Source organism: Equus caballus, chromosome 5 (assembly GCF_041296265.1).
Source record: "Equus caballus isolate H_3958 breed thoroughbred chromosome 5, TB-T2T, whole genome shotgun sequence".
NCBI classification, from domain to species: Eukaryota; Metazoa; Chordata; class Mammalia; order Perissodactyla; family Equidae; genus Equus; species Equus caballus.
The window spans coordinates 1,961,142-1,987,224 of NC_091688.1; the positions used below are offsets into that span (position 1 = coordinate 1,961,142).

Below are 26,083 nucleotides of genomic sequence, written 5' to 3' on the forward strand. Positions count from 1 at the left end.
TTAGCTCCTGGGGTGCCAGGTGCTGGGATCCAGGATCAGACTCAGAAGGTCGGAGGGCTACATTCAGAGAGAGGATCTCTCAACAAAGCACCCGGGGCCCTGGCCCCAGTCCTGGGGGGCCCCAGACCAGAGGATCAACCCCCTTGGTTAAGGCTCTCAGGACCAACCCCAGAGGGCCGGCAGAGGCCAGGCCTAGGAACGAAACCGGAAGAAGCGCTTGGACCCTGGTTCCCAGAGTGGGAGAAAGGGGTGGGCACCGGGCAGAGGGAGCCCTGGGGATTGGCAGCCGCGGTGGGCAGGGCAGGAGGGACGGGGAGGAGTCAATTTGTACACGTGAAAAACTCTGGCGGGGGCCGGGCTCTTCCCTTCCTCCTCCTCCTCCCCCTCTCTCCTCTTCCCCACCTTCCTCCTCCCGGTCCCTTCCCCTCCCCTCCTCCTCCTCCTCCTCCTCCTCCTCCTCCAGCTCAGGTTGCAGCTCCTCTGGGGAGCCGCTCACCTTTCCGGAGCGGGGGAAGCAGCCCCGAGCCGGGCAGGGACCCCAGCAGGGCGCAGGGCGCGCGCCCAGCCCCGCCGCCTCGGCCGTCGCGGTGCCCCCAGGACGCGCGCGGTGAGTCCCGCGGGCGACGCGCCGTGTCCGGCCGGCTGGGGGCCGGCGCGCGGCGGAGGGAGGGGAGGGCAGGGCGGAGGGGGCACCGCGGCGCCGGGAAACGGAGCAAAGGTAGCGGAGCGGCCCTTAAAGGCGCCGTTCTGCTTTTGCCCTGGGGCCAGAGGCTGGGGGGACCTGCCGGAGCGCCGGGGGAGGTCGGCGGTCCCGAGGCGTCCGGGCCTGTGTGTCGGGGCGGGTGACCCCCTGCACGGCCGCTCCCAAGTTCCAGGTGCGCAGGAGGGAGGGCTCTTCTGCATTCCCAGATCCCCCACCCCGCGGGGACTCCCCAGCGGGGCTCGCTTGGCCCCGGGCTCCGCTCTGAACCCTGGGAAGCAAAGTTTTCCACCCCGTCTTGAACTAGACACTCTCTAATCGCCCTTCTTTCTGGGAAGGGCAAGGGTCAGGAGTCTTCGGTGACGAGAGAGCCCGCGAGTGTGGGGCTTCCTGGGCTCTGTGAACTTTCCCGAGCGGCAGGCCGGGGGTGGGAGGCCGGAGCCCTGGGGCGCACAGGGAAGGACACGCGAAGCGCTGCGGGTCCGGCGCTGGGGGGGAGAGGGTGTTGACGGGGGCCTCTGAGGGTCGCTGCTGCTTCTCTCTCTGCCCCCCGGAAGCCCACAGGGGCAGTGGTCCCCACCCCGCGGCAGCAGCATCGGGCAAAGGGTTAATGCGACGGCGGGAAAGGGTGGGTGGCCTGTTGGGCTAAGGGGATGTGGCTTGAGGATTCTGGGGGTTGGGGGGAGATGATCAGGAATCGGGTATGGGCTGCAGCCCCTCTTCGCTCCCCGTGGGGGGCGGGGCTCCCCGGAGCTGTCTGCAGCCTTGTGTTGGGAGTCAGTCCAGAGACAGACGGGTTTTCTGTGCTGTGGGGTCAGCACCCTCCTAGGCACCAGGGCTCTTTCTAATTCTCTCTGAATCCTTTTCTGACAGCAGGGAGAGGACCGTTGGGGCTGTGAGGAGTGGGGTTCAGCTCCGCAAAACCTCATCCCCACCCGTAGCCCAGCCCTCACCAGTTCCCCAGCCGCGGCCTGGGCCCTCTGACTCACTGCCAGTACTGGCTTGCGCCTCCTGTGTCAGCACCCTGAGATTTGGCATGTCCGTGTGGCGTTTTCCACTGGGTATGGGCACACCGCACATTCCTGGACACTGGCCTGAGGGAGCAGAATCCTCGAGGACGCCTGGCATGTCTGGCTGACGGGCACGTCCTCAGAGGTCCCCTGCCTTTCTTCTGGCCTTGGGAGGGGCTGGGACAATGCTGCTTGGTGTTGGGGGAAGACGAGGATGGGCCCAGACAACACTGGCTATGGGTTTGGGGCTGCATCCTGAAAGCGGTCTGGAGAGAGGGTCACCTTGCCACAGCAAAGCTTGTGTCTTGGCTTACCCTGCCCCAGTCCCCCCCCCCCCCATGCAGCCAGTGAGCCTGGGAGGCTGACCTCCCCCCACCCCTGGAGCCTCACTGCCTGTTAGGTGCCTGGGACTCTTCCCGCTGCCGCCCCTCCAGGAGAATGGAGCCTTCGTTCTTCCCAAACTTAGTGGAGTTTCCAGAGCCAGAGTAGCCTTCAGTAAGTTACATCCAGTTTCTGAATGCCTTAGTGGCTGTCATTTGCTGAAAATCTACCAGGTGCCAAGCAGTGTGTCACACAGCTGTATGAAGTATCATTGTCCCTGTTTCACAGGTGAGGAGACAGACTCAGACCAGCTTTCCCAAAGTCCCACATAGGTGGGATCCAGCCCACTTCCCTCTGAGCCCAGGCCCCGTGCTCTCGGCCGTGCCTGGTTGAGGGAGAGCCCAGGCTGCTCTGGAGTTCTCTGCTGCTAATCAGGCCTCAGGAGAAGGAAGGATGGGGAGGGGGTGCTCCGGAGCGAGGCTCCCGCTGGTCCTGTGCCAGGCAGAGCCAGGCTTCTCCATGGTTGCAGCAGAGAGGGCACTGCATCTGAGGAACAAGTGGGCTCCTGGTCTGAGATCTCAGGGGATCCAGCTGCCTGCCTCAGAAGCCGCCCCTGGGGCCTGGAGAGCGTGGAGCTGCCTTTATGGATGCCTTTTTCTCCACAGACCCAGACTCCGGCCTCTGCAAGCCTCCCTGTGCCCAAGCTGTAGTGCAGAGCCTGCCTTGACTCCTCCTAGCTCCTCCCCCAACCTGGGGTCACCCGTTTTGGATGTTTGTCCAGCATCTCTCCCTCTCCTGCTTCCTTCTTTCCTTCCTTAACTGAGTTTGAGACCTAAGGGGGGCAAACCCAGGGCCTTGCTGGAATCCAGCTCCAGCACGTTGTACTAACTATGTGATCTGCAAACTCCTGGGCTTCTCCCAGCCTTAGTTTCCTCATCTGTGAAATAGGGATCATAATAGGGAAGATTGTTGTATGAATTAAATGAAATAACACATAGTGCCTGGCACGTAGCAGATGCTGAATGGCTGGTGGCTGTGCTGTCGGTGGCTATTTGGAAAGGGAATTCCATAGTTATCACATGGTGCCTGGCTCTGGGGTACAGACCAAGGCAGGCTTAGCTAATCCCATAAGGTCAAGCCCTTGGACAGGGTCTTTCCTCCTCTTCCAGGTTGGGGAGGACGGCTCTGTATAAGAGAATTGGGGGGTGGGGGTGCGGGTTGGATGGAAACCTGCCAGGAGGGGACCAGGAATCTGTGCTATGGGCACTCTACCCTCTGGTTTCCAGGATGAGTGAGGTACGCACTGGGAGCTGGAAAACCAACTGCCTCCCGCTCCAAGGGCCTCTGGCAGGGCTTCCTTTCCCTGGGGTGAGAAGACCGTCCCTGGACTTAATTAATTGCTGTCCCTGTTCTGCTCTGTTGTCCATGAGGGAGTGGCTGGCCTGGATCCAGACTCATCTGATTAGCTTCACCCTTTTGGGGACAAGTCACATTTCTCTTCCCCAGCCCTGTGTCCCGCCATAACCCCTTCTCTCGCCCACCCCGGACCCTTTGCCCTCGCCCTCCTGGCATGAGCTGCTGAGTGAGTGCTTTCCCATCTCCAGTGGGTGGGAGCACACCAAGGTTCGTCCTGGCTTGTCCTGATCCTCACAGCTGCGTACACGCACAGAAGCCAGCTCTGAGGCTGGGCTCCGGGCAGCTCAGGCAGAGGCTCTGGGTCCCAGGATCGCACAGAGCTGGTGGCTGGGCCTGGCAGGAGCAGGCCAGAGGCTCGGCAGCAGATCGGAAGGAGGGAAGGCTGTAGGCACAGCTCAGCCAGACCTCCTTCTGAAGGAGTGCCCATCTGGCCTGAAACCTCCACGGTTCCGCCTGCAGAGGAGGAGGGACAGGGAGGCAAGTGTGAGGTTTGGCTTTGAACCAAAAAGGGTCTTGACGCTCCCTGACAGCAGGAGTGACGCTGGTGAGACAGGCACCCTGTTCTCGGGGACCTTGGCCAGAACTTTTGAAGGGACCGTGGTGAGACCCTGTTTCTTGGAACTCTGGACAATGATCTCACCCTGTGCTCCTACCCGACCCTGCTGACATTAAATGGTCTTCCGTGGAAATGGGGGCGGGGTGGGGAGAGACAAGAAGACTTTATAGTGGCTGGCTGATGCATTCGCTCTCGCTGAGCGAGCGTCTTCATCCCTGGCGGGTGGGGGCAGCTTATGGCCCTGGGCTCGGTTCAGTCCTGCCTCTACCCTTCGGGAGGGAACTTGCTCACCCAAGTTTCAGTTTCCTGAACTAGGAAATGGGGAGAGTCATGGTATTCCTTCCTGTGGATGCCAGGATCCCAATGAGGTAATGTCCTCGATACTCCTGGCTTTTTGCCGTACCTGGTGGCCTTATCGAGGGGTGGTGACAAGCGGAGTTAGGGGCCACATTTGGCAGTTCTCAGTGCCCTGGCCTCTGCTTAGTCCCTGTAGGAACCAGGCTCAGGCCCCAGGCGGGGAAGGGAACTCTGCTCTTCAAACGTTCCTTCCCTCCCTCACCGCAGCACCCTCTGCCTTTTAGTGTGATCGTGGGAAGTTCTGACAAAGCTCCAGATGATTTCTGTCCTCATCTTACTTGCCTAGAGAAGGCATCCCCTTCCTCCCTTTGGGGTCCCCTCAGGAACAGGACCGCTTCTCTCCTCTGGCCCCAGCCATCCAGCAAAGGAGACCCTGACTGGGTGACCAGGCCCAAGAGGGGACATGGCTGTCCTTCCCCACCTCCTGGCAGGACCCAGTGCCTGGAAGCAGGGAGGCGGTAGGCCCTGTGCTGGAGGGCGTCACTCATGACATTAGCAGTGCGGAGTCTCCAGACCACCTCTGCCAGCAGGGCATGGGATGAGGCCAGGAAAGGGGTCCCAGAGCCCTCCCTGTTCCTGGCATGGTGCCCAGCTGGCAGCACCCCCTGCTGTGGCTGGGCTGGGTGCCACTTTCTGGGCTGATGCCAGATCTGACGTGGCTCCTTCCCTGTGCAAGGCAGCCCTTGAGTGGGCTCTGATCGCCCTGGAGACGTTGCCCTGGAGGGAATGCCGTCTCTGGGCAGGTCCTTGCAGTCCCCTCCAACTCTGGCGGAGCAGCAAGGGCACTGAACTCAAGCTCACCAGGCCTCTGTTCTAGTCTCAGCTCTGGCCCATCAAATGACTGGCCTTGGGCAGGTCACTCCCCTTTCTGAGTCTTGCCTTCTTCACCTGAAAAATGAGGGCACAGATCAGGGGGTTTCTGAAGCCCCATCCAAGAATGATTGATGGTTTGTGGTTCCAGCTTTGGCCAATCCTGCTGACAAGGTGAGCTGTGCTCTCAGACCCCAGGTGGTACTCCACCTTCTGTTCCTTCAAACTCTGGAGCACAGGGCTTCGCCCAGCTGAGGCCCGGGTAGCCGGTCCCTGCCTCGGCTCCGATGGACAAGGAAGCCCTGGAAGGCTCCCTGCTGTCAGAGGGGAGGACAAAAAGGAGGAGTGGACTCTGGATTCACACGCCACACGGGCACTGGATGCTCAAGAGTCAGGTTGACGAACCACGTGTGCGAAGAACGGTCTTTCCAGTTTTAAGTGGTTGGGGAAATTCAAAAGAAGAAAACAACATTTTGTGACACTTGAAAATTATATAAAATTCAGATTTTAGCTTCTATGAGTAAAGGTTTGCTGGAACACAGCCGCACTCGTTCGTTTACCTCTTGTCTGTGGGTACTTCCTGGAAGGGTAGAATTGTGTGATCGTACAGGGACCGAATGGCACACAAGGCCCACGATCTTGAGTGTCTGGCCTTTTACAGAAGTTTGCCAAGCCTGCTCGGGAGAATTGTGGTTCTCCCAAGGCTCGTACTAAACGGTCTGGAATCTCAATCTAAAAATACTTTGTTTTCATTTAAAAAGAAGTGCGACTTCTTCTTTTAGCATAAGCAATGAATGTTCATTGTGGAGATATTAGAAGATGCAAATACGCAAAAAGAAGACATTGAAACCACCCGCGATTCTGCCAGCCAGAGATGATGCTGTTGGCATTTCACTTGCATCTTTCTAGATTATATATGGTGTTTGTATTTATATGTTTACATGTATGACGTGTGTATCAAGCAGACATACAGCTTTTACGAGTCGTGTACATCTGCGTTTTTCACTTAAAAACACGTCTCAAACGACTTGCTATCTCTGTACTGTCCTAGGCCCAGGGGCTAGTCTCATATCTCAGACCCTTGGGGGACGTCCAGGCAGAGGTGCCTGGTGGGCAGTGCGTATGGACCTGTGAGTGTGAGGCTCAGGGCTGAGGGGGCCAGAGCCGTGCTCTGGGAGTCCTCGGCACGTGGGTGGTGGTTTCCACAGCAGGAGAGCATGAGGTCAGCAGGAAGACGGTGTGGAGGAAGAAGAGAGGGCCAAAGAGGGAACTCTGGCGGTGCCAGCATCAGGGACAGGTGGAAGAAGTGCCTCCTCCAGCCTGGGAGGAGAAAGAAGCAGGAGAAACCTAGGACAGTGCCTGGCGCCGAGCAGTTACTTGTGAAATGAGGGAAGGGCCAGGAGAAACCAGCGCCTCCCCTCCAGGAGCCTGAGCTCTGGGGGTGGGGGCCTCTTAGGGGCATTTAGAGAACAGCTGAACAACTTGAGATGTTCAGAGCCTTCCCAGAGGGGGCCTTGGAGACAGGGAGGAGCGGAGGCCTCCTGGGGGGGGGGAGGCCGTACTGAGTGGGAGGAGGCCAGCTTGTCCTAAAGGTTGGAGGATGTTGGCCAGGGGGTCTTATGGAATGTGGGCATGGGGTCATTGGGCCAGACCAGCAGGGTGGGGATTGGGAGAGGAGTATAAATAGGAACGTGGTCTAGAGATGCTGGGAAAGCCTCCCCTCCTGCCTTCGCAGCTCGTGAGACAGAGGTCCCTGGATGCCAGCGCTTGAAGGCCCCTGCGTTCTGTTGCTAAAGTTGGGCGTGGCGAGAAAGCCAAAGAGATGTTAACAAAGATCCCATGACAGGTCCCCACATCTGGAGGAGGGAAAGCTAGAAGGCGGGTGAACCTGATGCTCTTTATTTCTCCTCCACTTTGTCGTGGAGAAGATGGCGGCATCAGCATCTTTCAGCAAACAGAGAAAAGAGATGTGAGCTGTTTTCTTTGGGATGGAAGGAAGCTCTAAGAAAAGCTCCAGACTTTGGAATTTTGAAAACACTGGGTGGTCAGTGAGGGACCTTCCTTGAAGGTCTTTAGTGGGGGCTGCTGAAAGGAGTAGGAAGGGGTCTCCTCTGCTGGGAGGTGAGGGGCTTGTCTGGAAGCAGAAAGATGTGGGAGACAGAGGTCTTGCCTGCACTGGCCCCTGGCTCCAGCCTCCGGTCTGGGATGTTCTGCTCAGCCAGGACCAGTGCTGACGAAAGGGCACTTTGTCCCATCTCATCACTGGGAAATCTAGAGCCTGCCCAAAGGTCGCAGGCTGCTCTAGTTGGGCCTCCAAAGAAGGTCCAAGAAGATGGCCAAAGATGGTATGTGTGCCTCCAGTCCTTGAGCTCAGGAAGCCAGAGAGAGCAGCAGAGCGAGCATCAGCAGGGCTGATGTGGGGCCTACACAGAGGGGCTAGAAGTGGGGCAGTCAGCAGCTAGGAGGGGTCATCTGTAGGGGTCATGGCCAAGGTCTGAGCCTGGGTAGATCCCCTGACCTGTGAGGCTCTGGGAATCTGCCCCTGAGGGCTATGAGCCCATGAGGAGGGCCCCAGGGCCCTGCCAGCCCCCTCCCCACGAGCCCCGGAGGCCCCAACTTCATGCCTGTTCAGGTGGAAGCTCTCACAAGGACTTTTCCCACCCCCAGGCCACCCCTCACTGTGGTGTGGCACCTGCCCACCTCCTCAGACCTCACTTAGGGAGTTGCTGCTGGGCAGGAAGCTGCCCCCTCCGCCCCAGCTCACCAGCCCCCCGTTGTCATCAGGGCCAGGAGCTGACTGGAGAAGGAGGGTTAGGGTGTAGCTGGGGCTTTCAGTCCAGTGGGCAACTGACAGTTTTCTGGCAGTCCCCTTGCCTGCAAAACGCTCCTGGAACTAGGAAGTCACTCACTCGCTCATCTCTTGAGAGTTCGCTCGGTGCCTGGCCGTGTGTCCGGCTCTGGGGTATAATGAGGCGGCAGACCAGTCCTTGTGCTTAACAAGCTCACAGGCAAACTTGGGAGATAGACAAGAGTTACAGCACTGGGAGCCGAGTGCTGTGCTGGGGGACGTCCAGAGTGCTGTGGGAGCACAGGGCAGGGGCCCCACGGGCTTGGTCCAGCGGAGGAGACCGGGTAGAGGACATGTGGCAGGCAGCAGAGAAGGGTCTAGGGAGAGCTCGCTCCTGGCTTGAGCCTTGGGGTTGTGAGCCCTCTGCTGGCTTCCCCTAGTCCCTGGCCCACCAATGCCTGTGTTCCAGTTCCCACTCAAGTCCTACCTCCCAAGAGTGGGGCCGCCTGAGGAGTAGAAGATAAACCTAGAACAGGTCCCTGGCCTGGCTAGGGGAGAACCAACATTTACTGCACACAGACAGAGTGTCCTGGAGATTCAAGGGGCCGGATGCTTGTCTGTCTGCAGAGGAAGAGGCTCAGGCCAGGCATTATGCTACAGTGGCCGTGGTCTGATGCAGCCGTTCGTTCATTCATTCTGCACACGCTGCCTGAGCCCCGGCAGGCTCCTTACACTGCGCAGCGCTGGGGAAGTGAAGCTGTGTGAGACCCTGCTCTTGCCCTGAAGGACATGACAGGCCAGTCGTGGGCGGGCACGGGCTGCTCAAAGCACAAGGAGGAAGCATCTTGCTATACCTGCAGGAAGGAGGTGTGGTCCTGTGCGGCCTTGCAGGGGAAACGACGCTTGAGTTGAGTTTGGAGGTGGTTTTACGGAGGGAAAAATGAGGAAGGGCATTCCAGGCCAGCTGAACGGCATGTGCAGAGCTGTGGGGTGTGAGCTTGATGTGCTCTGGGAACGCGAAGTATGTTCCATAAAACTGGACCCTCCAGGGAGGGGCCGTGGCTGAGACAAGAAGGAGACGGATTGAAACACAAGAGGCCTCGGCGCAGGGCCCTGGAGTTTGGACTTTTTCCCGAGGGCAGTGTTATAGTGAAGGATTTTAAACAGGGGAGTGACTTCATCAGAAAGCAGCTGAGAAAGTTAATTCTCACAGCCTGGTGGCAATTGGATTAGAGGTTAGGGATTATCCCCATTTAACTGACAGGGAACTGAGGCACGCTCTCTCCCAGGGCACAGTGCTAGTAAGTGGGAGAGCTGGGATTTCTTCCAGGCCTGAAAACTGCAGAGAATTTTGGAGAGCAGGCCTGGACAGCATGTGGCCCTCCCTGCAGGACATTTCCCTCAGAGTGGGTGCTGCAGGGACCAGTGGTGACTTTGTCCAGAGCAGGGGCGACCCCAGCCCCAGACACTTCGCCTCCTGACCAGGCCTCCTGCAGGTTAGCCCAGCTTGCCCCGGAAGGCTCTCCCCGCCTGCTGCCTGCATTCCAAACGGAGGCTGTGGGAGTCTTCTCTGAGCTCTGTCACGGTGTCCAGAGCATCTGTTCGTTGGCAGGGTGACTGCGGGCTATCTGTCCTCCTCGATCCTGGCCACCCAGAAGGCCCTGGGCTCGCCGCCTCTCATCCAGGCCGGAGCTGGGGCGGGGCGAGGTCAGTGACTAGGACTCCAGGGCTTCTGCAGTGGCTTCGGCTGCCCAGCTCCAGGCGGCCATGGGTGACTGGCTTCCCCTGAGGTTTGTCGCAAGCCAGGGAAACTAAAGCCTCAAGCTGTGCCGGACAGGGTCAGTTAGAGGATGCAGGAAGAGATGCTATCTGTCTGCAGGCTCCCTGCAGGCACGGTTCTGTTCTCGCTGGGAGGAGGGAGTCTCTGAAGTCTGGCTCGTGATGTCTGCAGACTGAAACCCCCCCAGAGTTGGCTGATGATGGGGTGCAGCAGAGAGTGGGCAGCAGAGGTGTCATAAGGATCCCGGGTGGTGGTCCGCTTTTGGGACTGAGGGTCAGATCCTCTGGGCTTCAGCAAGTGGGCAATTGGATATCCTTCAACCCCTGCACCTGGCCCCACAGAGACTCAGATCTGCAAGAAAATAAAACAAACAAAACGAGGACTTAGAGAAGCATCTGACAGGTACCTGGAATACAGTAGAGCTCACCACGTGCTATGCAGCAGACAGCCATGCTGGCCGTGTGTCCCCAGCACTGGGCATAAGGATCTAAGTGTCCTGGCGAGGGGGCACGGGAGAAGTCCTCACTGTGGTCCTGTGAGGTCATGCCCATCAGAGGGGCGCCTGGTGGCCCTGGGAGGGTTGAGGAAGCTTCTGAAGACCTGACACTTGAACTGCATGCAGGGTTGTGGCCTGGAGCAGACCAAGAGTGATGGGGAGAGCAAGGCCAGAGAGGAAGGGGGCCGGGTCTTGAAGGGCCTTGGGTGCAGGCTGCCAACTGGGGCTTTACCTGGGAGGGAGGCAAAGGGGTTTCTCAGAATGGTTTGCTGAGGTTCTCAAAGCTGGGCTCCATGGAGGGTAAGAAGGACAGCTGACTCTGCGCCCTCTGCATCTGTCCGCAGCCAAACTTCCGTGAGGTGGGGGCTGCTGTCCACCTTCCGCAGATGCTCTGCTGGCCTCCTTGTCTGCCTCCGTGGTCTCCGGTCAGGGTCTCCCAGGCCACCTAGCCCCAGGGCAGGGATTAGGTCTGGGGCCTTGCCGAGGTCTGGGGCAGCAGGCTGTCTGGACGACCTGGGCGATGAGCCCCTGGACCAGCCTGGCCTGCTCTGTGGAGCTTCCTCCCCTCTGAGGACAGGAGGATGAGCGCTGTCAGCCAGCAGGCTGGGGTCTCCTGCCCTGCATGGCCCTGCCAAGCTGTGTCAGTCTAAGTGGCGACCCTGCCTTCGGGGCCTTTCTCTGGGTCTGGTGGTTCAGGCCTGCCTGTAGCTGACTACGCTCCCTGCTTCTCCCCGCTCTTCCATCCGGGGGTCTCAAAGTACCTTGTGGGCTGTAATGAAGTCTGGGAGGGATGTGTGGTGACCTTTAGATGACCTCTTTTCTGGTGCGTCTCTCCATCTGGTGCATCTCTCCATCTGAGCGGGAGCCTGAGAGAAGAGAGCTAAGGTGTTCCGCGGGTCTTCCTTGTACTGGCGCTGTGTCACCTTATCGCACTCTGCACCCCCATTCAGGGGTCCATGGCACATCAAATGCTTGCCCAAAGCCCCACTCCTGGTCTTCCCACCCAGACCTCCACGCCCAGCATTCCTCGTCTCCACAAATGGCCACCTGCAGTCCTGGGCTTTATGAGAAATATGTATTTGGTCTTGGTCCACAGTTCCTGGCTCACAGCTCCCAAAACCCTTGGAATTTCCCAAGTGTTGAGAGTGATAAAGGTGGCTTTTGTTATGTGAATGAGGTGACTTTTGGACCCCACCCAAGGGTGGGGCTGGTTGCCAGGAGAACCAGCCGTGTGATCCAGGATTGGAGCTTTTAGTCCCAGCCCCTGATTTCGGGGGAGGGGAGGGGGCTTGAGGCTGAATCAGTTGCCGATGGCCAATGACTTAATTAATCGTGACTATGTAGGGAGGCCTCCGGAAAAACCCAAAAGGACAGCTCTTCGGCCCTTTTTCAGAGAGCTTCCATGTGGGAAACCAGCATACTTCCATGGGCCGCCATGCGGGCTCCAGCTCCATGAGGACAGCAGCTCCTTTGTTCAGGACCTCAGCCCGCCTATCTCCCCATCTGACTGTTGATTCGTATCCTTACCATCCTTTGTAGTAAATCAGTAATTTAGTGAGTAAATGGGTTTTCTGGAGTCCTGGGAGCCGTTCTAGCAAAGTAAGCGAACCTGAGGAGGGGGTCGCTGGAACCTCTGGTGGGTAGCTGGTCGGTCGGAGGACAGGTCACAGCCTGGGGAGGGGCTCACCTCTGCAGTCAGGGCAGTTGCGTGGGACTGAGCCTTCCCTGTGGGAGCCCACCTACTCCTGGCCAAGAGTGTCAGGGTTGAGCTGCATTCGCGGACCCCCTGCTGGTGTCCGAGAACTGCTCTTGGTGTGGGGAAGGGCCCCAGCCCCCCACGTTGGAACTGGGTCTAGGAACCCTTTCACTTGCTCAGGCCAAAACCATTCAGAGTCGTACTTGACTCCTTTCTCGCACCCCACATATAATCTGTCTGCAGATCTCTTTGGCTCCACCTACAAAATATATCCAGAGGCTCCCCACTTCTCCCCACCTCTACTGCTCTCACCCTGGTCTCAGACACCTCTATCTCTCACCTGGATCTCTACAGTAGCCCCTGATTAGGCTCCCTCCTTCCTTCCTTGTCCACACGATGTGTTCTCAACACAGCGGCCAGAGGGAGCCTGTTAAAATCCAAGGGGGATTGCATCACCCATCTGCTCAAACCCTCTCGTTCCCACAAGGCCTAACATGGTCTGCTCATCTTCCCCTCTGGCCTCCTCGCCAGGCACACTGCTGTTCCTAGACCAGAACAAACTCACTTCTGCCTCAGGACCTTTGCACCTACTGTTCTTTTGCTGATGCGCCTCCTCCAGATTCCGTATGACTAGCTCCCTTGCCTACACGTACTTGGAATTTTTCCTGAGATGTCATCTTCTCAGAGGGACCTTCCTGACCATGCTATTTAAAACACCCCACCTCTCACACCCTCTTTCTTGCTTTATTTTCCTCCATTATCCTAGTCACCATCTAACATACTGTGTTTTTTACTGTCTGTGCTGCCCCTCCCCACCCCCATTAGAGTGTAAGTACCATGAGGGCAGGATTAATGTCTGTTTTGTTCACAAATAGATTCTCAGGGTCAACAACAGTGCCTGGCATGTGATAGCTGTTCAATAAACGATTGTCAAATGAATGACCAGAGCCAAAGCTAAGAGAGATCATATAACTCAATTGCCATCATACAGCCTGCTAGTGGTAGCACCAGAATTTAAAGCGGGGTTTGTCTGGCTTTCAGTTCAGGGTGGGGGTGGAGGAGAAACAGCACTTATAGCCTAGGCCACGGGGAGGGGTTGGGGTGGCGGCAGATCCAATCAGCAGGAGAAAGGAGCCGTGTGGTCACAGAATTTGTGCACTTGGCCACAGCCAGGAAATTGCTGCACGAATTTCAGCAAGTCCGTTCCCCTCTCGGAGCCTCGGCCTCGGCGTCCTCCAGGGGCCGGCGGGGGGTTGGAAAGGTGCGTCTGAAGGTGCCTCTCCCGCTCACGTGCCGGCACTCCAGCCCTTGCTCACTGGGCACACGGTGGCCTCTGGGCGCACATCAGTTTCCCTGGCCCCCGCCCCTCTGGCACCAGCAGGAAGCCCTGGGCTGGCTGGTGTGTGCCCAGGAGAAAGTGACAAGAGGCAGGCTGAGAACCTTACAGACTTACCTGGCATGGTAAGTCCCTAGGAAGGGGCAAGACCTGGCTGGGGGGTCTGCCTGCCCATCCCTGCAGCTCCCAAGGGGGACTCTGCTCCTTCCACGTCCCCCGACCCCATCCCGGCCAGCATCCCTGGACGCCCGTCTCCCTCTTCCCCTGGCACCAATTGCCCGGGGACAGCCCCAGATGGCTCCCTGGCCCGGGGACAAAGGCCATACTGTGCCCGGCCCTGGGCTGGCCTCAGGCTGGGTCACACGGAGCCCTTCTGTCCCCAGATGGGGGTGAGGGGCAGACAGCACCAAGGTGACAGCCCTTTTCCTGTCTCCCTTCCCCCTCGACCCCCAAATCTGAGGAGCTGACGCTCCCAAGAGAAAAGTGACAGAGCATCTTGTGTCTTGAGCTTGGGAACAACAAACCATTCACTGCCCAGTCTGCCCTGTCACACCCAAGGCCCTGCCGGGTTCAATGCCCCGATTGTCCCCAGCAGAGAGAGAGGCGTCCACTCTCTGCTGTGGTCACCACCCCTGCTGCCTGCTCCCCTGTCACCATCAGGAAGTTCATCCCTACATCTGACCTCCAGTGCTCCTGCTACAGTGACAGCCGCTTCCTCTTGGTCTCTTCTCAGGCTGGGTGGAGAACAGCTGGTCCCCAGCCCTCTGCATCACTTGGCCCCACATTCCTGCTTCAGCCAGCTGTCCCCAGTTTCACCCTCCCTCTGGCTCCCTGTCCCACCTTCCATCCCGCCCCAGGCTCAAGCTGGCGGCTCCTTGCTCCTAACTGACCTGCGGGGAGAGCAGGTGCAGTTCAGGGCTGGTTTCCCTTTGTCTTGGAGAAATGGGGGGGGGGGCCTTCCTCCCAGAAGGCTTTAATGAGCTCCTCTCCCCCGCCCCCACAGGCAGGAGCAAGGGCGTGAGATTTATGGCGGCTACTGGGAGATTCCTGAGCCACAAACCCAACGCGCCATCCCATAAATCCCAGACTGCAGGACGGCTTTATGGGGGAGCCCTGTTTTTAGAAGGGGGTGTGGCTTGCCCCTCTTGGCAGAGCTCAGACCTCAGGCAGACAAGCGCCTGCGCCCCCCAGGACTGGGGCATGCGTTTGTGCAGGGCAGACGTTTCCTCCCCTTTTCCCGCATGTCCTGCTCACTCAGCAAGCCCTCTGCCTCCTGCGCCCGCCCCACCAGCTCTGAAGGTTCCCCATCTCAGCTCAGTAGGGCAGTCTGGAAACCTGTGGAATGTCCACATCACTGGGAATGCATTTTCCCAGGCATCATGCTCAGAGCCTCAGTTGCAGGATCTGAGGGTGAGACCCAGGAATCTGAATTTTTTACAGTACTCCCTGGTAATGCGGATGTTCAGCCAACTTTGTAAGCAATTGATGTCTATAGTGGGGACATCTCCACTCTCCTGTCATGCCGGGAAATATGAGTCAACAGCTAGGACGTGTCTAGGTCCTCCTGTCGCTGTAACCCTTATGGGCTACCATCATGAAGCCTCCGTTATGGGTCCCCCAAGGCTGGCTGCACACAGGAGTGCCAGGCTGCCCCCTGGGAGCTTCCTGTCTTTGAGAATCCTGCAGACAGCAGGTCTAAGACATTGCACAGAGCCACAGAGGAGCGGCTGAGGTTGGGTGGCAGGAGTGAGCCATGGGACAGCATCGGGGAAGTCCAAGGCCCGTGGGCTTTGCCAAGGAGGCTTTCGGCTGCCTGTTCATTGAAGGAAGCTGCACCAGCCCCTGAGTTCCTTGACAGTAGGGACCACGCTTTACTCACACTGCAGTCCCCGGGCCTAGTGCACAGCCTGGCACGTGGCAGGGACTCAGTCCTCGTTTGTCGAGCTGACCCGAGTGGGACTTTGGGGCCCACTGACAGAGGCTTAGCTGGCAGGACAGACCCGAGGCCTCTGAGAGGTGCCAGCCTGAGGAAGGAGGGCCTGGCCATACCCGGTCTCTGGGTTCAGGGGAGGTGGAGGGCCACAGCTTAGCTTCATTTGGGGGCAGCCAGGAGCCTGCAGGCCCAGGGAAAGGACCCTTTTCAGGCTGGCTGAGGACTGAAGGATGTGATCATTAAGCAAAGCAAACATGTTACTGACCCATAATCCCTTAAACCAGGAGGATCCAGGAGGGGCCTGGTTGCCTTGGCAACTGGGTACCGACCGGCCAGTGACAGGGCTGAGAGCATCCTCTGGGAATGGGTGGTGCCTGGTGCATGGTAAAAGCTAGGGGAGGGTGCAGGCTGGCCCCTGATGCCTTTCTGGCAGGTGTGAGTGGGGGCTGTTGCGAGGCCTCTTGGTCCTGGCCCCACCGCACTGCCGCTGAGGGAGATGCTGGGCAGAGCAGGATGAGGGGGCGGCCACACTGGGAGCTTACGAAACCGTGGAGGAGAGACAGACAGACTCACTCGGGGTCTGGGGCAGGACAGAGAAGAAAGGCCTGCGAGAAGAAGCCGTTGCACGAGGCTCACTGGGAGGCCGGCAGCAATTCTCCTGACTCAGGGCCGCAGGGCTCAGGAGCCCATGGAGGGAGCTCCTGCTGGCTGGGGAAGGGGCTGAGGAAGAGTGGAGCAGCCTGCCCCTCTCCCTGCAGCGTTCTCCACAGTGGACGCCCTGCCGTCTGGGGTTCCTGTGGGCGGCCCAGCAGAGCTCAGCCTCCCCTCCCCAGGGGGCCTCTCTGTTTCCCGCCAACTTGTGTTTCCCATGAGACCTTCAGCTGCTCCTAACCTCCCAATTTCAGCTAGAGAGATGGGGCTGGGCCAGCTCAGATGCAAACATCCCCTCCCTCATCCTTTCCTCTTTTCCTGTCTCCTGGGGGCCCAGGACAAGCCAGACAGGGACCTTCCGGTGTCGGTATCAGGATGAAATGGGGTTTAAACCAGACTGTGTCGCAAGGCCAGGCTGATGCTCAGCTTACGGGCATCAATCACAAGGTCTCTGGCTGTTGATGTATTCAAGCGCTGACACACAAGTTGGTGAAGAGCTGCTGGCCCAAGGGCCCCACCAGCCCTCCTTCCAGAACTCTCTAGACCTCTGACAGCTAAAAGTTCACCGTCTGGCCCTGCGGAGGCCCCCAGGATCCATTGGCCCATCATACCACTGTTATATGGGGTACTTTGCTGTTCTGACTGAACACATCGTGAATATCTCCCCAGGGGCAGGGAATCCTGGGGGATGAGAGCCACAGGGAGGAGAAGGGTTAGGACCACCGTCCAGGAGCTCCAGCTTTGGTGGAGAAGTGACCTTCGCTCCCAGTGCAGGGTAACAGAGCTCGACGGGAAGACGGAGAGCAAGACCCGGATTCACATTGGTGTCGACTGGACCCTGTGCCTTGTTCTCACCACTCTCCTCCCGCCTCAGGACCTGGCCACCTGGTCCCTGCCGATCATGAACAAGATGAAGAACTTTAGGCGCCGCTTTTCCCTGTCAGTGCCCCGCACTGAGACCATCGAGGAGTCCTTGGCGGAGTTCACAGAGCAGCTGAACCAGCTCCACAACCGGCGCAATGAGGGTGAGGAAGCCAGCTCTGGCCCCAGTGTCCCGCCAAAGCCCATCCCTGCCTCCCTGACCACACTGTCACCGCGGGCCTTGGGGGGAAGGACAGAGGTGGGGAGTAGACTCCCCTCTCCTCCCCTCGCTCAGCGCCGAGGGCAGGGAGGGGAGCTGATGTCTCTGCCTCTCAGACCTGCAGCTCAGTCCTCTTGGCAGAGACCCCCAGCCAGAGCCCAGCACCTTCTCCCCCCCAGATGGTGGAGAGGACCCCAGGCAGCCGTCCCCTGGCACGCGGTACCGGCGCCAGAACCAGCGCCGCTTCTCCATGGAGGTAAGGGGCGCAGGGCTCTACCCTTTAGCCTGGCAGGATGCACCCACAAATGCATGCCCAGGAGGCTGGTTGCCTTGGAGCCAGACTTCGTGGGTTCAGATTCCAGCTCTGCCATCGATTATCTATGTGACCTTGAGCAAGTTTCTCAGCCTCTGTGTACCACAGCCTCCTTGTGTTACAATGGTCATCGTGAAGATTAAATGAGTTAATATATGCCAAGTGCTTAGAACATTCCTGGCACTAGACAATTTGACTGTTGTTCTTATGACCCATATGCATGTGCCCAAGTATAAGAAAAATGTGCTTACAGAACGGCAGAGTCTGCAGGAATCTCATTCTGCAGATGATGATAGTGCAGCCCAGAGGTGGGGGGACCTCCTAAGGTCACACAGCAACCGCTGGGGTTCACAGCTGTCTCTGAGCACGTCTGTGAAGCCGCTGTGAGCCTGGGTCACAGCCGTCGTTTGGCCCTGCTGGGGATGCCCCAGGGGAAGCCAGGCCCAGGGGAGAGGCAAGGGTCCCACAGCGCTAGGAGCAAACCCTAGTGCCCCGGTCTCATCTCGGCCACTGTAGGACATCAGTAAGAGGCTCTCCCTGCCCACGGACATCCGTCTGCCCCAGGAATTCCTGCAGAAGCTACAGCTGGAAAGCCCAGACCTGCCCAAACCGCTAAGCCGCGTGTCCCGCCGTGCCTCCCTGGTGAGTCCCTAGAGGGTCAGAGGTCACCCTCTCCCTAGGAGGCACACGTCACTCCTGGTTTGCAGGTTCCCGCCAAGGCCTGTGGCGGTTTCCAGGGAGGTTCCCAAGCCTCTGGCGCCACCTGCTGGCCACAGCGGATTTATATAGCTGGACCTCCTTGGTCAACATCCACTCCCTGGGTGGGTCCCCACAGGGCCAGAGCTGGGCTCCAGGCCCCCTCTGGGCCCCAGGGTCTCTTCCAGATGAGATCAGTAGACTGGCTGGCACATGCTTCTCGTCCTAGCTGCTTATCAGATTTGCTTGGGACCATCTGACAAAACACGGACTCTGGGCCCCCCTCCAGATACCTACAGAATCAGACTCTGGGGGGCGGGGCCCAGGAATCTGTACTTTTGAGGGTTGGGCACCACTGAGCTAGAGGCAGTGTGCTGATGAGAGCAGCTGTCGGGGTGGTGGGCTCTGAGCTGGCGCTCGAGGTACAGTGGAGAAAAGGACAGGCCCGCCCTCTAGGAGCTGGCAGTCTGAGCGGCAGAGAGGCAGAGACAGGCAGGTGAGAAGGGGGCGCAGCAGCTGCAGGCCCGGCCCTGCACCCCCACTTGGAAGGGCTCCTGCCCATCACAGGGACAGAGGGAAGACGCGAAGAGGAAGGATTTGTAGCTGTCCTCACCGCAGCTAGCCTCAGTTGTTTCCTCTCCCTGACGGGAGTCTCATTTCCTTGCCACCTGCAGGCTGCGTTGGGGGGGTAGTGTCTGTGGGGCTCCTGGGCCTTCAAGCTCACAGGACCCCATGTCTCTCCCTCTCAGTCAGACATCGGCTTTGGGAAATTGGAAACGTATGTGAAACTGGACAAACTGGGGGAGGTAAGAGGCTGGGCCTGGTCCTCTTGGGGCACCGGGCATCCTAACTGTCCTAGCCCTCAGGTCTCCCCTGCTTCTCTGCTCTGCCCCCGCCCTGCCCCTGCCCCAGAGGTGCGCACGATCTTGGCCTTTGGTGGGCTCAGGTCGTGCAGGAGGGCAGGAGGCTGGAGTTGCCCATGGGCTCTGGGCAGAATCTACTCCTTTTTCTGTGAGTGTTTCTTGTCTGGGTTCAAATCCCACCTCCACTTATTAGCTCTGTGGCCTCGGGCGAGTTATGTGACCGCTCTCTGTGCCTCAGTGTCTTCCTGTGTTGAATGGAGAGCGTAACTGTCCTGCCTCATAGGCTGTCACGGGGAGGGAAGAGCTTCCTGCTGAGAGCTTTCTGCAGTGCGGACAAGGCCAGGCACACAGCAAGTGCTGTGGAACCATGAGCTCTTTCCGCTGTGTCTGCGCCAGGCTTTGTGTTCCGGGCTGGGGGAGGGCAAAGGTTTGCAGGAGACACAGCCCTCATTCCGGGAGCCAAAAGGAGACCCGCATGTCAACCTCAACAGAGTACGAGGAAGGGCCAGGAAGGGCCGAACTGGAGTCAGAGCAGAGAGCACTGGCCTGCTGGGGGCTTAGAAAGCAATAGCCACTCTGACTGGGAGGCGTTAGGGACAGCTTCGCAATAAGTGGGTCTGGAGGAAACAACTTCAGTGAAGGGAGAAGGGGAGCCTCTGGCCATGTCCCAGCCAGGCAGAGGCACCAAGGGGAGGGCTTGGACAGAGGAGGGCACGGCCTGAAAGGCCAGTCTGCCAGCGGTCTTGTTCCCAGGGTACCTATGCCACCGTCTTCAAAGGGCGCAGCAAACTGACAGAGAACCTCGTGGCCCTGAAGGAGATCCGGCTGGAGCATGAGGAGGGGGCGCCCTGCACTGCCATCCGAGAGGGTACAGCCTCCTAGGGTCCTGCGCTCCTGGGGCCTTCCCGGAGGAAGGGCTTATTGACCCGAGCTACCGTGGGAACCTGGGGGTGGAGGGTCATTCCTGGAGTGAGGACTTCTGAGGCTGATGCCAGGAAGCGAGAGTCTGAGGGGCACATGGGGCCCCAGAGACCCAGGCGGGCTGTCTCCCCACAGTGTCTCTCCTGAAGAACCTGAAGCATGCCAATATTGTGACCCTGCACGACCTCATCCATACGGAGCGGTCTCTCACCCTGGTGTTTGAGTACCTGGTGAGCTGGGCTGGGGCGGGCAGCTTGTCCTCCTGTGGGAGGGGAGGGAAGCAGGTGGGGAAGGGGGTGGGGGTGGCCCAGGCCTTGTTCTGGAATCAGGTTCTCAGATGCTCTCATGCAGGCTTAGAGGCAGCTCGGAGCCCAGGGCCCTTTCCTACTCCTGGGCTTGGGCCCGGCCCAGGGAGGGGCTTCTGGCCTGAGGTCAAGACAGGGCAGGGTTGAGCGAAGCTCTGTGTCCCAGGACAGTGACCTGAAGCAGTATCTGGACCACTGTGGAAACCTCATGAGCATGCACAACGTCAAGGTGAGACCCTCCATAGCTGGGACTCCACCCTCGGCGTTGGTATACAACCACCCCCAACTCTGAGCGTCAGTTTCCCCATCTGTCAAATGGGAGCATGAGTTACCTGCCAGGAGGAAGGGGGGCTTCCAGGGGAGCTCGGAGGGATGCAGGACCTCTTCTGTGCACACTCGTCCCAACACAGGTGGGCTTCCTGGCCCTTCATGGCCCCCCAGCTCCCAGGCCTGAGAACTCTGGCCTTCACCCTACTGCTCCTCCACACGCCTGGTGCCCTCTCCGCTGGATGGGTTCCTTGGGGTGATGGGGCCTGGGGCGGGGCTGCAGTGTGGGCAGGAGAACCAGGTAGCTCTCCAGGTACACCCACCACCCATCCCGATCCCCATCCCAGCCGTGGGGTGGAGGCACAGGGTCTCCCCGCTGGGACACGCTCCCACCTTCTACTGCTCACCTTCCTCTTCCCCTCTCCCAGATTTTCATGTTCCAACTGCTCAGGGGCCTTGCCTACTGCCACCGCCGCAAGATCCTGCACCGGGACCTGAAACCCCAGAACCTGCTCATCAACGAGAGGGGGGAGCTGAAGCTGGCCGACTTTGGTGAGGGCTGGAGTCCGTGGGGCTGGGGTGGGGGGTCTGACACAGTCTCCTTCAGACGCAGGTCCCCCGAGGGAGGGAGGCTCAGTGACGTGTCTGTCCCTAGGACTGGCCCGGGCCAAGTCCGTGCCCACAAAGACCTACTCCAATGAGGTGGTGACCCTGTGGTACAGGCCCCCGGATGTGCTGCTGGGGTCCACAGAGTACTCCACCCCCATCGATATGTGGTGAGTGATCACCGTGGGACCCAGGGGAGGAGGGCGTCTTCCACACCTCCAGACTCCCTTCTGCTGCCCCACGGGCCTCCGCGAAGACCTCTCTAACCTCCTTTAACTAAAAGCCATGTGGCATCCCGCTGAACTGGATTTTAAAGAATTAAGTCTGAGGGGCTGCCTGGTGGTGCAGTGGTTAAGTTCGTGCCCTCTGCTTCGGCGGGCCAGGGTTTGTGGGCTCGGATCCCAGGCATGGACCTACACACTGCTCATCAAGCCATGCTGTGGCGGCCTCCCACATACAAAACAGAGGAACATGGGCACAGATGTTAGCCCCGGGCGAATCTTCCTCACACACAAAAAAGAATGAAGTCTGAACTACATTGGGGTTTCCCTGACTGTAGGTAGCCTCTCCAAGCCCATGCTTCTGAAATGTTTCCCCAGGGGCATGTAGGGGGTTACCAGAGGGTACAAGAAAGCTCCACAGTAAATATGATGACTCGTCCCCCACCATCAGGTTTACTGAAAATTGTGGAAACGATATATTATTTTTATGTTAAAATTAACAGGCATGTGATTTGGCGTGGAATGAAAACTCAGCCCAATTTCAAAGCTAAATCAAAGGTTTCCAATAAATGGCCAGTGTGTCCTGTGCCCAGGGTCCCCTAGGAGAACGGATATATGGACTTCTCTCTTGGATGGGGCACACGTGGAAAGGGTTTGAGACAACACTGCATAAGTACTGCCACATGCGTGCTGGCCATGCAGACCCAAACCCTACAGAGTGAAAAGGGAGAGGTCAAAGCGTTCTAGACCCCGGAGAAGCCCCAGAGAGGCTGTGGTGGGGCCTGGGCGGTGCCAGGAGACTCGCTGCCCTGGGCCACCCACCCCAGACCGTGACCCATCCAAGGCGCGGAGGTAGGGCGTCGCGGTGCAGCAGCCCTCGGAAGGGCGGCCGAGGAGGCCCAGCCTGATGCCGCCCCTGCGCATTGCTCCCCGCAGGGGCGTGGGCTGCATCCACTACGAGATGGCCACCGGGAGGCCCCTCTTCCCCGGCTCCGCCGTCAAGGAGGAGCTGCACCTCATCTTCCGGCTCCTCGGTCAGTCTCCTGCGCACCCGCCTCTCGCCACCAGGAGGCGCCGGGACTCCGTGCAGCCCCGGGCGCCGGGCTAGCAGCCCGCCCGCTCGCCACCTCCCGACCCGCGGCCCCTGCGGCTACCCCGCCCCCGACGTCGCGCCCCTTCACGCCCCTCACCGCCCCCACCCCCTCTCGTCTCCCCAGGGACCCCTACAGAAGAGACGTGGCCTGGCGTGACGGCCCTGTCGGAGTTCCGAGCCTACAACTTCCCCCGGTACCTCCCGCAGCCGCTCATCAGCCACGCCCCCAGGTAGCCCTGCCCCCCACGCCTCTCCTACTCGCGGGCCTGGCTGTCCCTCCTGGGGGCGGCCACACACACCTCCCCCCACCCCGCCGCACCCAGTGCCAGCTCCTTCTCCTGCAGGTTGGACCCTGAAGGCATCAACCTCCTGACCAGCCTCCTCCTGGTGAGTGCTCCGCGGGGCCCAGGGACGGGCAGGCAGAGAGCTGATGCCCGAGACCCCAACCCCGCCCCCTGTGTAACTAGTCGGAATGTCCCTGTGCCCCGTACTCCACTCTGAGGCCCCGGAGGAGCGCTGGCTTTCTTCCACACCGACTTCCCTACTCAAACCCCAGTTCAAACCCACTTACTAGCTGTGTAGCTTTGGGCAAGTTACAGAACATTTCTGTGCTTCAGTTTCCTCCAATGCAAATTGGAATTAATAATTCACATTTCGTAAGATGGTGGTGAGGGTAAACTGAGATTATGGAACACACTTAGTGTGGTGCCTGTCTGGAATAAGCACACGACAAAGGGCAGTTGTTAGGGTTACCTGTTAATATTCCTATCGTTGATGGCATGGTCATGGTTGCTTTAGCACCTGCATTTCCATCCCAAGGAGCCGTCACTCTCCAGAAGTTCCATTTTTGGCTTTCTCTTGGTGGCCAGAGACCTGGGAGCCCGAGGCCTGAGGCTTCCTTGGGTTGGGTTAGAGGTGGGGCCTGGCAGCCGACCCCAGGGCTTCTCAAGTTAGATGCAGGCCCCTCCCATCCTGGCCGTCTAACTTAGCATAGGAGTAGCACAGCCAGAGGGCTCCCAGTAGCCTGCCATGTGCCTTTCAGTATGAATCCAAGAGCCGCATGTCCGCAGAGGCTGCCCTGAGCCACCCCTACTTCCGGTCTCTGGGCGAGCGCGTGCACCAGCTGGAAGACAGTGAGTGTCTGGGGGAGGCGAGGGGAGGGGAGGGGTGGGGAGGCCCCAGAACCAAGGGAAGGGGCAGCATGTATGGGCAGAAGAGCCAGAGCAAAGAGGCCCGAGGCCCCGGGTCCGGCTGAGCAGCCTTGGGCACATGGCTTCCCCTCCTTGGGTTCTCATGGGTCCCCAAGGGGCCAAACTCTGGATCTGAGATGCTGCCTGAAAGGCCCAGTCAGGTGCTCCTGGGTGAGTCCTAACTGAAGTGGTCCCCCAGCCGGGGGTGCTCCCAGCTCGGTAGTCTCAATGGGAATGGGGGCTGCAACTCCAGGAGCAGGCCCGCCTCCACCCAGCTGTCCCTGCCGTTCTCCTCTCTCACCCCAGCTGCCTCCATCTTCTCCCTGAAGGAGATCCAACTTCAGAAGGACCCAGGCTACCGGGGCCTGGCCTTTCAGCAGCCAGGTAGGGATTCGTGCCTCCCTTCCCCTTCCAGGAGACCAGGGCAGGCTGCTCCTCCCTCTCAAGGAACAGAGACGGTGCCTGGCAGCTCCTCCCATGACGGAGAGTCAGCGTGGCCTCCCTGACATTGGCCTTCCTTCCGGGGGCCCGTGGGGAGCAGGAAAGGGGCCAGTTTCCCTATCTTCTGCCCAGGCTTCCTCCTCCAGTGTCTCCCTCCTCAAACCCCACCCCAGAGAGAACTCAGCTTCTGACAGTAGCCCGACAAAGGCGGGGCGCTCTCTGGTGCGTTCTCTCTGCAGACTCTGAGCTCTCCATCTTGCTTCCATTCTGGGAGAACTGTACCTTGTCTGTAGGACAGCTGATGGCCTCGGACGTGACGTGTTCATGCGTTATCTCATTTAATCCTAAAGCACCCCTCGAAGGTGGTAGTATTAATGCTCCCCGTCTCGCAATCAGTGAAACTGAGGCTCGGGAAGGTGAAGTTGCAATTTCACGTAGCTAGTGAGTAGCAGAGACGGGATTTGAACCCGGGACTGACTGGCCCCTGAGCACATGCTCTTGCCGGCTCTGTTGGAGTAGGTCTGTAGCACACCCGTCCCTCCTGTGGCTGGCACCCTCCCGCCCAGCCTCCTCCCTGCAGTCCATCCTCTTACCCTCTGTTCTCCAGGACGAGGGAAGAACCGGCGACAGAGCATCTTCTGAGCTGTGCACACCCTGCTGTGGCATGAGGGACAGAAAGTCACACGGCACCACTGGGGGCAGGTCGGGGCCTGCGTGCCCTTGGAAGACTGAGGAGCGGGGGCTAGCGGCCAGCCCAGAAGACCTTTCAGCAGCCCTGCTGGCCACGGCTGTTTCCTCCCGCTGCCTCCTGCACGCCTCCCCAGGGGCCTTGGTCTGGACGTCAAGCCCTCTGTCACCTGCCCTGGGGCTGGGCGTGAGCTGCTTCCCTGGGAGGAGGTAAGGGGCAGGGAGCGACCTCAGACACTTTCCACCCTGAAGTGCTCAGGCACTGGCATGGGACCCACAGGAGAATCCAGGTGCCGGGTGGAGCGCTGTGCCCTGGACACGGGCACCACTTGGCCTCTCCCCGGGGCCTGCGTGCCTCAGCAGTTTGGTAGAGCCCCTTACAGACCCCTTGGAGCCTGCACGCCTTTCACCTTTTTTTCCTCTGAGAGCAGGAAGCAATATGGCATCTTGTCTGGCACCCTGGAATCCAGGTACCAATGCTTGTGCCAAAGCCCACCCCCCACTTGAGGGGAGGGTATCCCCTGAGGGACAGAGGGAATCGTAGCCCATCCCCTCTTCTCATCACCCCACCCTATTCCCCTTCCCCCCTCCTTGCCTGAGGCCCCATAAGCCACTTGATGCCCGGCTGAGTCCAGAGGTGGCCTGGTACCGCCAGCTGCACTCCTGCCACCTCTGCCAACCACACCCGTCTCCCCAGTCTGAATGGGACTGCCTTACGTTGGCAGGTGGGAGAGCACTCACTGCCCTTGGAGCTCTGAGCCGGGCTCCTCCCTGTCCACCCTTTCCTGGGAGCACCTCCTGCTTATCAGGCCTGAGCACTGATAAGCAGCCCTGGGCCAGCGTCCTGGGGACAGCACCCAGGTATGCAGGGTCGCCCTGACGCTGGTGCCAGGCCAACTGCGGCTCCTTGGGGCTGGTACAGCCTCCGCCATCCCTCCTTCCCAGCCCCTGTAGCCCTGTCTTTGCTCCACCTGGTATCCTGGCACCAGCTTCCCCAGAGGGTGGTCACAAGAGTAAGGGTGTAAATGCCACAGTCTGAGGTGGAGGAAGGTGGAACAGGACAGGACAGGCTTTGATCCTGAGAGCCCTGCCCCAGGGGGCTGGGAGTATGAGGGGTGAGGGCCGCTGAAGAAGGGCCCCTCACCATCCCTCTGGAGCACCCCCATTGTATTCCCAAGGCCTCCACAGCACTTGGCTGAATCTTGAATGGCAGGGCCAAGGGGAGGCCAGGCCCAGCCTTCCTACACAAGCCCCCTGCCTAGTCCAAGCCCCTCAGCCTGAGGAGCAGCCCTGAGGGTCTTGGCCCCCCACAAGTCCCCCCATTCCTCCCCCACCATACTGTGAATGTCCCATGACTCAGCACAAAGACGGATAATATATTTAATTCATGTTGTACAGAAAGGAGGGAGCAGTCTCCTGCAGAAAAGCTGGTTTTGACAGATTGGTGCCAAAGAGGAAAGACGAAGGCCCTTCTGTGGGCCTCATGAGTGTGGGCGGGGCTTGCTTGTGTGTGTGTGTATATATACAAGAATGAAGTGGAGAGAGAGTT

At 59.3% G+C, this 26,083-nt stretch overlaps 1 protein-coding gene across 9 annotated transcripts; it reads left to right on the plus strand.

Annotated features, from left to right (window-relative positions):
- Positions 1-302: 302 nt before the first annotated feature.
- CDK18 (cyclin dependent kinase 18) lies at positions 303-26,083 on the plus strand. Of its 9 annotated transcripts, XM_070267604.1 has the most exons (17): positions 328-607; positions 1,574-1,761; positions 16,725-16,875; positions 17,111-17,187; positions 17,761-17,886; positions 18,690-18,746; positions 19,557-19,671; positions 19,860-19,954; positions 20,196-20,258; positions 20,725-20,848; positions 20,952-21,072; positions 22,060-22,157; positions 22,341-22,446; positions 22,561-22,603; positions 23,259-23,349; positions 23,713-23,790; positions 24,455-26,083. In XM_070267604.1, the coding sequence occupies exons 3-17, from the start codon at positions 16,752-16,754 to the stop codon at positions 24,487-24,489; spliced, it is 1,353 nt and encodes a 450-aa protein (XP_070123705.1). In that variant the 5' UTR covers positions 328-607; positions 1,574-1,761; positions 16,725-16,751; the 3' UTR covers positions 24,490-26,083. The 9 variants fall into 9 exon arrangements, with proteins under 9 accessions (XP_070123703.1, XP_023496175.1, XP_023496176.1 ...); XM_070267602.1 differs by lacking the exon at positions 1,574-1,761 and having other exon boundaries at positions 303-607; positions 17,048-17,187; positions 19,542-19,671; XM_023640407.2 differs by lacking the exon at positions 1,574-1,761 and having other exon boundaries at positions 303-607; positions 17,048-17,187.